Genomic DNA, 12,404 nt, shown 5'->3' on the forward strand with positions numbered 1-12,404 from the left:
AAAGAATTGGTCATTCTTTTCTATGCCTCTTCTCGTCTCCCCTTACTGAATTGGGGCAAGTTGTTGGGTTCTCCGAAAAACTGATTATGACTAGAATACTTCAGTTCGGTATTATGCCTAATTCAAATGGAATGGTAGATTGTCTCTTCGAAGAAGAAACCAGATATTACTTTTTGGAGATTCAAGTAAGCAATGTGTGAACAAAAATGGATCATCAAACAGCCCGCTATGTTAGATTAGATCGAAATTTAGCGGGCACCCCCTCTCTATCCATCTTTACACATAACTTTAGTAATGTTTCGGGATTAGTACTGGTTAAAACTGAGAATTAGGAGGGAATACAGTTAATGAATGTTTAGTTCAGTCATGATATGGCATTTTTTTTTCCTCTGTCCTTTTGTATCTGCTACCTCCTTGATCTTTCCCAATATTTGAGTACAAGAGATAGTGATCGAACGAGTCACTTATGTTTGATTTGTAGATAACAAAGTGATTGTCGTCTTGATAATGTGACATTATTCTTTCTTTAATACCATTCTTCATGAAAGAAACGGCAGCGTCCAATCATCATCTTAGCCTGAAGTAACTACTACTCTTTTGATTTTTTTTTTTTGATTTCTTTACGATGTATAATGGAAGGTTACTTCCTAAGCCGTAAGACTCTAGTATTAGAGTAATGAAAATGAAGTAGTAAGATTTGGGATAAATTTCACGAGTACATTTTTGTAACTTGTTATGATAAATCCTCAAGCACAAACATGCCACGTCTCTTTAATGATCGGCTACTAATTTACAGATATATGTGGCACTTACACCCATGGGAAACATTTTGAGAAAATCTTCACTATGACTTTATATATATTTTGCTTATGCTTTTTATGCAACATTTGACATCATATACTCTCTAATATCACATACAATGTAATACCCATCATTTTTCTAATATTGCTTGGGTAAGTAATGAATAACGTTTTGCAGAATATTGTAACCTAAGAATCAAACTATCCATCAGTGGATATATACATTGGTCCTGTTTGCGGTTCCTTCACATTTCAAGATCCTGACCCATGTCCGTGACAAAATTACGACTCCAAGAAACTTTCTCCCACTATTTTCATTCCCCTACCACTTTTCACCCCACCCCCCACACACCTAATAAGCAAACAAAGCTTTAATCACATGAGCTAAGCGATTATCTTTTTCAAAATAAATTGTATATTTTAAGTGAAACTATATACTAAAAATTGCATTCCACCTAAATTTAATTTGCTTTCTTATCGTTGTCTTAGAAAGTTCATTTATTTATTTATTTATTTTGCAATCATGTCCCTCTCGTACATTTCTTCCTTGAAAGGAAAACGAAGTGACAAAGAAAATTACATAAACGAGAAGCATAAAGACAATGTGTTAAAACAAGAACCCATCGACGTTGTGAAAAATTCTACAATGGTTGTCGTCTCCGTTTTCACAATGACTATAATTCAAGTAAGCCGGTTATACTTGCTACCGTTAGTAGTCCTTCACTTGCTTTACCTAATGAGGAATTGAGAGCCAAAGAGGTATAAATGCCATGAAAGGCAATGTGAAGAACTCCGGATGCTATTCAGTCTTCTATTACTTCAATTCACACTAATTTATGGAAATTGTGTGGGACCTGCCCAAGAATGAAACTATGACACAAGCAAAAGTTACGTATATTAGGCGTAGATACTCGGCAAAGAAAAGAAAAAAAATACGCTGCTATCGAAAAAAAAGAAGTGTGACATTATAAAGTGGAATAATTGTAAATTTTTATTTGTGTACTTTGATAACATTTTAAAATCATTATCTTTAACTGCAGAGATAGGTAACAACTCACAATAAAATAAACAGGGCAAAAAAGCTTAACATTGAAATGTATTGGTTGGGCGAAGGGTGTAATTTTGGTTTAGTGAAAATTTAAAGAGAGAAAATTTGGTGGGGTGGAAATTTAGTTAAGCGGAAATTTTGTAGGGAGAATTTTCGAGGTGGATTTTTCAGAGGGTGGTGAGTTAGATTTTACGGGTCACCGCTCCCGTGATACTGGTAGATGGCCGGTGCACTTTTCATCGTGTTTAAATTATTCACAGTAAAAACATCTGTGTAAACTGAAATGTGAGATTAGTTCAATGAAATAAGCGCATTTACAGACTGCATTCCGCTATAAATCTCTCGGCATGCGTTGCATATTTTCATTGCATGCGTTACATATATTCATTGAATTCCATTTCTGAAATAAATTAAGGATATCTCTTAATACTATAACATTAGTTCTATGCAACTCACCACTACTGATATACTTCCTAAGTGTACAGTACATGAAACAAAGCGGTGACAGAATTTTTTTGCCCCGTACAATATTTGTTACTCACTGTTCACAATTCAGTGCATTTAGTGACCAACCTCACTCCAGAAATAAAATTACTGAGTCTCCTACCATATAAAATAGTGAAAGCTGATCTTAATCATAATTATGATTCTGAGTTATGCGTGCTATTATGCTTTAGTTTACCGTATAGTAGAATGAAGACTGAGTTTTATGATATAAGTCCTGGCATCACAGGCTGGATAACGTTTAGGGAGACATTTGCGGTAATGAGAGAAATTCTAAGCAACGAGTGAGGGCGCATGCGTGACCTTTGAACAATTTCATACCCGCACCTCCGCATCATCACATGGTACGTACCGGTATTTTCTTTCAGGTTCGTGTTTATTTTACACCATGGAAGTTGCCATCGTGTTATACTTTCAGTTTTCGATTTTTACTACTACAGGTATTTCATTGTATACATTTACTTATTTGTAAGTGATATATCCTTATTGTTTGCCTGATGCGTTTATGGGGGAGGCATTTCCATACTCGGATAATTTTTTACAAGCAATTTTACAATTATAGCGTCAATTCCACTCTTTTTACTCACATTTCTCGATTCTGAAATAGTTTGGAGTGAGAAAATTCTGAAATATCTACTCAAATACTTCCTTCAATTTATATCATGGTCTTTTTTTACTCCACCTTTTTACTGAAGAGGCCATTCCATTTAGAGGATATTGACTAAACTCCAGATTTTACATTCACGCCGAAGTATCAATGGCACATTTCTATTCTTTTTAATAAGCTCTGAAACCCACTTTCAAATGGCATACAGCTTTAAAAATGGTGGCCAATGAAAACTTAGCTTTGATACTACAGAAACATGCATAGTTTGTCTGCTTACAACAATACTGAAGGAAGCATGTGAAAGGGTTAGTCAGCACGAAGGAATGATTCGATATGGATGAAAAAATCTTCTTCACACGCCGCCATTTCAAAGTAAACTCCTTATACTTTTTTTTCCCTTTGGTGGAGGTCGTGTAAGCATTTTATGGACCGGGGGGTGGGGGTGGGTTTGCTAATGTGCCTATGAAGGGTTCGCTCTTTTATCTCAGTGTAACAGGTGTACATATTCCATACTCATTATTAATTACGTACATGGCCAAAATGAAAAAAGGATATTGGCAAAAACGCAAAATCTATTACAATATCATACGCATGAACATTGCAGGAATACATGTTAGCATTATATTGTTATTGTTATCATTAATAGCCTACCGTAAATTTTAATATTGTTACTGATGCTCTAGTTGTTGTTATTATCAATATAAGCAACGCAATAGTGTTGTAGTCTTGAAATCTTGGCGTACATTTCGCTACTTTAAAAAAAAAAAAAATGGACAGAGAGATGGGTACTTTTCCATACGCTTAAATTCAAAGGAATGTGGTCGGGGGGGGGGGGGGGGGAGGAGAAGGGTCTCGTTGGTCGACTTCAAGATACCCTTGATAAGGACAAAACTCATCTCACTTATTGTGAATACTCTGCCATCACATCAGTATCGCGAAATTGGGCACTGGGTTGTATTTATAATACAGAAAAGTCCGGTAGAAAACATTATATTTTTTGACCCATTGGGGATGCACCCAAAAGATTATTCGGTATACTTTACTGATTTTCTACGAAGGTATTCTTCCATGAAGTGTTTCATAAATAATATGCGAGTGCAAAATTACAATTCGGCTTTGTGCGCATTCTTCTGCCTATATTTTACACATAGCGTAAGTCTAAATGGAGTTTGTGCCGCCCTTAGGAAAAATCAGGGAGCATTTATCCACCACCGACTTAAAGGAAAATGATGTAACAGTGTTATTATACTATCTTCTCCATTTAAATTCAAGACCGTGTATGTACATATGGAAATATACAAAACCTGATTTTCAATGAAGATTTGGCAAGTGCTAAGGAAACGTAATCAATAAAACTTTTCCTAACGCTTTTAAGCGTGCAAATGTTAGGGTTTCAAATGAAGGTTTTTAGGGTCAGATTTTTTTTTCCCACTAAATGCTATGTCTTTATTCACGAAATGTTATTTTGCATGTATGCTTCGTATAATAAAAGAAACTAAGTTGTAATACGTTTTTTTATTCCCCATTTCTGTCAATGTAAGTGATTATTACCCATATGTGTTAATCTAAGCGAAAGGCCTTAAAACAAATGGACTGAAAGATGAGAGAGAGAGAGAGAGAGAGAGAGAGAGAGAGAGAGAGAGAGAGAGAGAGAGACATCCAAAATAATTATTTCCACACACACACACACACACGTGTCAATTCCCCAAAAAATTTTCTTATCTTTACTACGAGGCATTAAAATCTTTCGGCTTAACTTATGACCACCTAATTCATTATGATTGCTACAGCCATGGTCGGGCAGTCATCGCGTTTAATTTCAAACCTGAAATGGCCTTGATGGATACACTAGAAGTACAGAAAAATGGTGATTTGAGAATCCATTTAACGTTTGATAGGCAAGTCAACGAGAATAGAATTATTTTATTGTTTGGAGAAACCCAGGGAGTGATAACCACCGATCAAACCCGAAATGTATATTGCGATGTCAGGGCGTAATCAAATAAAAGTTTTCCTACCACTTTTAAGCGGGCAAATGTTAGGGTCTGATTTTTCCCCCCACCAAATGCTATACCTTTATTCACGAAATGTTATTTTGTATGTATGCTTCGTATAATAAAAGAAACTAATGTCTTAAATAGCTTGTACTTCCATTCATTTGACATATTTAGCTTTTCATTGGAAGTTAGGTTGTCTGTATTTGCCACGGGATTTTTTTTTTGTCTTCATATGATATTTCTAGCTTTCATTGGAAGTTGGGTTGTCTGTATTCGTCACAGGATGTTTTTTGTGTTCATTTTACATTTTCAGCTTTCATTGGAAGTAAGGTTGTCTGTATTCGTCACAGGATTTTTTTTTTTTTTGTGAGAGAATAATATCTCCTTCCTGATAACTATAATTTCTTGCTTTTCTTGCTTTGATTATTTTACAGTAATTTTGATGTTTCCTTTAAATAAACAAATATTAAGTACTATGTTTCTCATATTATCTACCCACGTATTTTGGTGTGTGTGTGTGTGTGTGAGTATGAAGCCATCTTAGCGTTATCCTCAAATATGCCAGGGTAACAGTTAGAGGGTCAAACACCTTCTCTGAAGAGGTAGAGGGAGAGAGAGAGAGAGAGAAAGAGAGAGAGAGAGAGAGAGAGAGAGAGAGAGAGAGAGAGAGAGAGAGAGAGAGAGCGGGTTGGGACAGGTGCTTAGCCCTATCTACGGGTGGAGAACAGAAGACGAAGGGTTAGACCTTTGACCGGAGGGGAACGGGACTCTGGTGTAGAGACTGTGCGTGTTTTACCCCTATCATTACAAATAGCCCACGTGGGACAACGGGACGGGTGGTAAGCGGATTCGGGGCTTTCCCTAGAGTATGAGATTACACGTCTGGTGCAGGTTAGGACAGGTGCTTAACGGGACTGGGGGCTTTGCCTAGAGTATGAGATTACACATCCAGTGCGGGTTGGGACAGGTGCTATTATCAATATTAATAATAATAATAATGATAATAATAATAATAATAATAATAATAATAATAATAATAATAATAATAATTATGTTTGCAAACAAATTCCCTTTAATAGTAGCACACTATGTTTACGTCCTCAAGGTTGGATAAACAGTTCCTAGACACGTATAAACACGTATAAACACGTACGTACGTCATTACGAAGAGTTGGCTGATAATAACAAATGGTTACGTCCTCAATGTTTTGTAAACAAATTCCCTTTAAAAGTGACACAGTTCCCGGTCACGTACATACGCCATTACGTACCGTACGACCTTCAACTCAATGTTTGTAAACAAAAACTTATAGCTCCCGTCACGTACATATGTCATTACGAACTGCACGACCTTCAAATCAATGTTTGTAAACAAAAGACTTTAAATAATACTACATTTCCGTAAACAGTGACCCTCTGTACCCAAACCTTTACTTCTGGGTGAGCCGCTGTGGCCATACCCTCATTTCCGGGTGAGCCTGTGAGGCCATTTTATGACTACTCATATATATATATATATATATATATATATATATATATATATATATATATATATATATATATATATATATATGATGTAAATATGTACATATAAGATGGACAAAAAAATTTTTGGCAAAAAATGGGTTGTTCTATAGCCCTCTCTGGCCCACTACTCCTACGCCCATGCACGGAAAACTAGGAATTTCTTCCTTGTACATCACAGAGACTGCACATACTTCCATAGATGTGAGCTGCAAAATCAGTGTGACTTCTCCTGTTTGCAGTATATCTATAGATGTAAACTATGAAAAAAGGGTTGAAACTCATTTTAAGTGTCAGTCAAAAGAAATATAACTACTCTGTATGCTATGAATGCTCTGAAATCTCATCTAAGTCTCCAGACAAAAGCAAGCTTTATTTATGCAATAAAGACACATGAATGTTATTCAAAGGTCCTTGAAAAGGTAAACTGTTTTATATATAATGTATTTTTCACGTCTTTTTCAAGATTGTCAAAAATTGACAGAAACTGTATAATATGCAATAAAGACTATACGTAAGATTGTAAAGAAAAGAGACAGCTTCTGAATGAGCGATGGAGAGAGTAAATCTCAAAATAAATAATATCAAAATGTTCATCTAAATGTGTAAAATTAATAAATTATAATGCAGTTGAAATTAGTTAAACTTGAAAAGTTTGTTTCGATATCGAGCGGCATTAAATATGATTAATGTTATAACTGAAATTCATTATTCTGAATTTGAATTTTATTGTTATGGTAGTGTCATTGCAGTCAATTTAAAAATAAACATCTAACTCACCCATCAGTTTGTCCATGATTTCATCCTGTTTTTGCTGAATTGCTTCGTATCCTGAAAGGAAAAATAGAATTATTCAACCTCCTTTCTAATATTTATTGAAAAGAATCATTCTTTTTATTGAACTAACCTGTGGAAAAGACTTCCCATATGTACATGATTAAAATAGAAAATGCAGAGAAAACACAAGAATTAAAGAAAAATTGTTTGACTGATGCCATTGAGGAAGGAACGTTCATTCCTTGTTGAACTTCTGTAGTTACGAACAAGAAATTAAATCTTCGAGTAGTCCTTTTTTCATAAAGTCATATTTTAATTATTTCTCCCATAACCACTCTCAGATCTACTTGAGAAGAGAGAAACTGAATAACCGAATTATTTTCAATTCAACAAATCATGGAAGCGAAGGATGACTGAATAGTTTACCGAGTGGAATATTGATAATTTGCAGCAAACTGCGAATATTTGATTATGCAATAGACAGTGAAGCATTAGGATTAACGGTTGAATTATTACTTTCTGAAATAAATCTAAAAATATCGTTAGCATAAGACAACACATTATGCCCAAGAATCTTGACAAGGACGTTCCTGCCATCGTCACCTCGAGCCTCAAACAGAAATCTATTTATCATTTTTAACTTTCGTCTCAGTATTTTTATTAGTTATCATTATCAAAATTATCCTCATTACTAAAATCATAATCATAAATCTACTGTCCATCGTGAATAATATCAAGAGAGTCAATAAACAAACGGAAATAGCTTGCAATAATTCCATTTTATTGGTTAATAAACTAAAAAAAAAAAAAAAAAAAAAAAACAAGAGAATTATGACAACAATAGGGAAAACTGAATGAAGTGTTTACAGAATGATTGCAGACTGATTGCATGAGAACAAGGGAAAATGTGAAAAGAATAGGTTGGAATAATCGTTGTATGTGTAGGCAAAAGAAAAATAAGCAGTAATCAGAGAGAGGGATGCAATTTAGTACTATCTGGCCAGTTAAAAGACCCGATATCTCTGTAATGGTAGTATTTCAAAGGGTGGCTGGTGTTCTGGCCAGCCTACTACCAACCAATAATCAGCCAGATGTCCGCAGGTTCATCTATTCAGATAACCTATGTCTGGCAGCACAGGCCAGCGCCTTTCAAAAAGTTGAAACACGACTACCAGCTGTCCTAGACCAGATAGGGCAGTACTATGACAAGTGGTTCCAGAACCCAACTCACTTAATACTCAAGCATTTCACCTAAGAAACAGGGAAGCCGAGTGAACACACAAGATCCTCTGGCATGATGAAGAGCTAAAACATAACCAGTTTCCTTTGTACCCTAGGGTAATACTGGATAGAGCCCTGTCATTGGCCACCCATCTGAAGGAAGGTTAGCGCTTACAATTCCCTGCTTGAAAAACTACAAGGAACCAACAACACTACAAGCAACAGCCTAAGCCCTGCGCTATGCACCAGCTAAATACAGTGCACCTGTGTGGAGCAGATCATTGATTGGCAAGGAAATAGACCATGTGCTCAACGAGGCATGCGGAGTCATCACAAGGATACTATGTCCCATTCCCAATATCCTTTACAAACTTGCTTATATAACATCCTTAGAAATCAGGAGACATGCAATAAGAGAATTGAAAAAATCAAACAAATCTTGCTCCCAAAACACCCACTACATCCAGTTCCAATTAGACTTAAATCAAGGAAGAACTTTGCCACTGTGGAGGGACTGCCAGCCCAAATATCAACACAGAATGATAGAATGGACCAATAAGAGGACTCTGATAAGACACTAGCCCCCAATAGCACAGTGCAGAAATGCTAGTGGGGCACTACTTCTCAGACGTGATTGGTGTGTCTTCAACAGAACTAAATATGGAGTGGCTTGAATGGGTGACAATCTGGTCAAATATTGCCTTAAAATTTACCAGTCCTGCGAATGTGGAGAATATATGCAGACCATTAATCACACTCAAATGATGCCACAACTCTGTATTAGTGTTAATGAAAGAATGTTTGGTGTGATAATCTTTGATGACAAACCAACAAAGGGCTTAAGATTTTACTTTGAATAATACCAGATATTATATTACTGTGGTCACTGTGTTGCCCACCAAAAACTACACTGTAATAAAAGAGCTAGAAACTCAGTAATTCTATTGAGAAACCATTCAGTAACTTGAGTTGAATTTATTTGTAGCTAAGTTTCATAGATTATACACAAAAGCAGAGTAAGGTTGGTATTTGAAGTTGCCTTTCAAGCGCATCATAACTAAAGGAGTGCAAGGTCATCTTTTCCATTCCAAGTAGAGGAGGGATGTTAATTTGGGCAAGATGTATTACCTTCATGATTCACAGAATCAAAAACAGCACAGAATTTATAACGCTTAACCCCAACCAACGCTTAAAGATCCCAGCCTCATATGAATGGAAAAAGAGGAAAATATCCATTCAGACAATTTTCAAGATTCATAAACCCTTATTAAGATAAAAGGGAAATTCCAGACATTGGGTGACAACCAGCATGATTAAAGTTACCAGAAATCCATATGCTCAATGAAATAACATTACCAATTCTCCATAAGGAGGATAACTAAGTTCTCTTGTTAACTTGGAAGTAATAGATAATTTGAAAGCTGGACACTTTTGCTGTTATTGTAAAAACAAAGTGAAAATACCTCCTGGCTTAATTAGATGAATATTGAGATAATTGGACCAAAAACATATAGCCTACTTGTCCGTTTAACTCTGGGAAAACACAAACAAGGCAAATTGAGTTTGACATTACTTGGCCAACTATCAATCATGCCATCCAATAGAATATAGTTTTATTTAGACAAAAGTGAAAAAGACATCTAATATAAGAAAAGCAAAGCTGCTTATCCTTCAATTCTGACATCAGATTTAAGGGTACTCCGCCATTTATGTTCTTGAGTTTATCTAAAAAGTGTTTTCTATTGTAAAATCATACCGAATTCAGTAGAAACATAAGCACTCCGTTTCCAATCCGATTCGTGTCTCCCCTAAAGATGATAAGCCTCCCTTTTCTTCCGATAAGATCATCTGGTATCATCACTGAACCAGACACTCCAATTAATTAGAGGTTAGAGTAAAATCAGAATGAAAATACTAGAAATCAAATAGAATAAAAATACGACTTGAGTCTGCACTTGGATATGCACCAGGGTTGATTAGGTAAATACTGGTTTCTGAGAACCAAAAGTACGAACAATTCAACTAATATCAATGAAAACCTGAATTAAAAAGGTTGAGTTTCAGCCTAATCAACGTCCTGTCAACATTATCATACAAAAGGCTTGTCTTTTCCTTTTGGTTGTAGAGGGGTGATCCCTCTGATAAAAAAAATAAAAGAATTGTTTACCCAACAACAAAAAGGAAAGACGTTTGTATTCCAGAGTTATTCTGAAAAGGGTATCTTTCATGGTCAAAATATTTATTTTCTCTGTAGAATCATATATTCTTAAGTCATATCTAATTCATGTCCTTTTTTTTTTTACAAAGAGTAGGATTCCTCCTGTTTCACCACATAACTATGAATATACAATAAGAACAAATCAACATTATTTGATGTTATAGTAGTAAGAGAAAGTGATGAAACCATTTACTAGCGGTGAAGTATTTGAGAAGTACAAAAGACCAAACGGTAAACACTGTTCATAATAACTGGCAAACAAACATCATATACATTTATGTATAAGGTATATATATATATATATATATATATATATATATATATATATATATATATATATATATATATATATATATATATATATATATATATATATATATATATATATACATATATATATATATATATATATATATATATATATATATATATATATATATATATATATATATATATATATATATATATATATATATATATATATATATATATATATATATATATATATATATGATTATACATCTATATATATAAAGCAGCAAAAATATCTGATGTTTTTTATCCACTGCAATCCAAAGGCCTCGGACATGTTCATAATCATGTCTGGGATTTAGCCAGTGGTCATCACTACATGGTCCCTGTGGATTGTTGATGGTCAGGAATATTTTCTTTTCTGGTCGCTCAGAACAAACAGTATTTGTGGCTCAAAATTCTACAGCTTTTCTGTTCATGGTAATACACAAGACCTTTCTCTACATTAAGGTATGAGCATGTTTGTATTTGCGTGCATATATAATTATCAAATATATCATATCATAAAAGAAGCAAAAACAGATTTGCCTATGAAAAAATAATTGGCCAAACTAGAAGCAAAATACTTTCAATGCCCGCAGGAATGTCGCCTTATACTAGAATGATGTCCTCACCTTTTAGTTTTTCACTGATGCCTTCCAGCTTCTCCAGAACTCCTTGTAACGTGGAAATAATCATCTGCTCTGGATCCTGACAGTGGATCAAATTCACCACTGCTAGGAGTATTAAGGCGAGTGTCTTCATCCTTTGTGTTTTCCCTCTCTGAATCACAATGCATAAATGGCTCTCTTCTGCAGCTCGGCCTCTTTATATACCCAATTCCTCACGAAGACACTTAGCTCAGAAGCGTGACTGGGTCCACTGTTCAAGGACCTTGCGCCTCCCATAGATATCATACAATAGATGCCCCATGAACCGAGCCGGCATTCGTGTAGACAACCAACACGCTAATCTATCAAGGTCGCTCAGTAGAAATCTAATTCTCACCATTGTTTATTGTTAGTCTTTTACAGTTTTATACAGCCTTTCACTGCACGATCAAAGGTACAGTGTGGTAAAGATTAAAGAGTAAACACACAGAGAAAAAACTTGTATAAACTTATATATATATATATATATATATATATATATATATATATATATATATATATATATATATATATATATATATGTATATATATATATATATATATATATATATATATATATATATATATATATATATATATATATATATATATATATATATATATATATATATAGGGTAAAGTACCCAATGCAGACGCATTTTCGCTACTTTTTGTTCTTTCCCTACTCACTACGCGCTAGGTTTTGTATATTTCTTTTGGTGTTCTATTGCAATATAGGTGGAAAAGGATGGTCTTTCTTATGCTGT

The 12,404-nt window shown here is 34.7% G+C and overlaps 1 protein-coding gene across 1 annotated transcript in view; it reads right to left on the reverse strand.

The window, feature by feature from the left end:
• LOC137619241 (uncharacterized) overlaps window positions 1-11,827 on the reverse strand; it is a 28,025-nt gene extending 16,198 nt beyond the window's left edge. The window contains exons 1-2 of the mRNA XM_068349419.1: window positions 11,623-11,827; window positions 7,261-7,311 (exon numbers count right to left, since the gene is read on the reverse strand). Coding sequence (XP_068205520.1) covers window positions 7,261-7,311; window positions 11,623-11,752 — 181 coding nt within the window. The 5' untranslated portion in view covers window positions 11,753-11,827. The remainder of the gene's footprint in view (window positions 1-7,260; window positions 7,312-11,622) is intronic.
• Window positions 11,828-12,404: the final 577 nt, after the last annotated feature.

This window comes from Palaemon carinicauda, chromosome 25, assembly GCF_036898095.1.
Source record: "Palaemon carinicauda isolate YSFRI2023 chromosome 25, ASM3689809v2, whole genome shotgun sequence".
Lineage (NCBI taxonomy): Eukaryota > Metazoa > Arthropoda > Malacostraca > Decapoda > Palaemonidae > Palaemon > Palaemon carinicauda.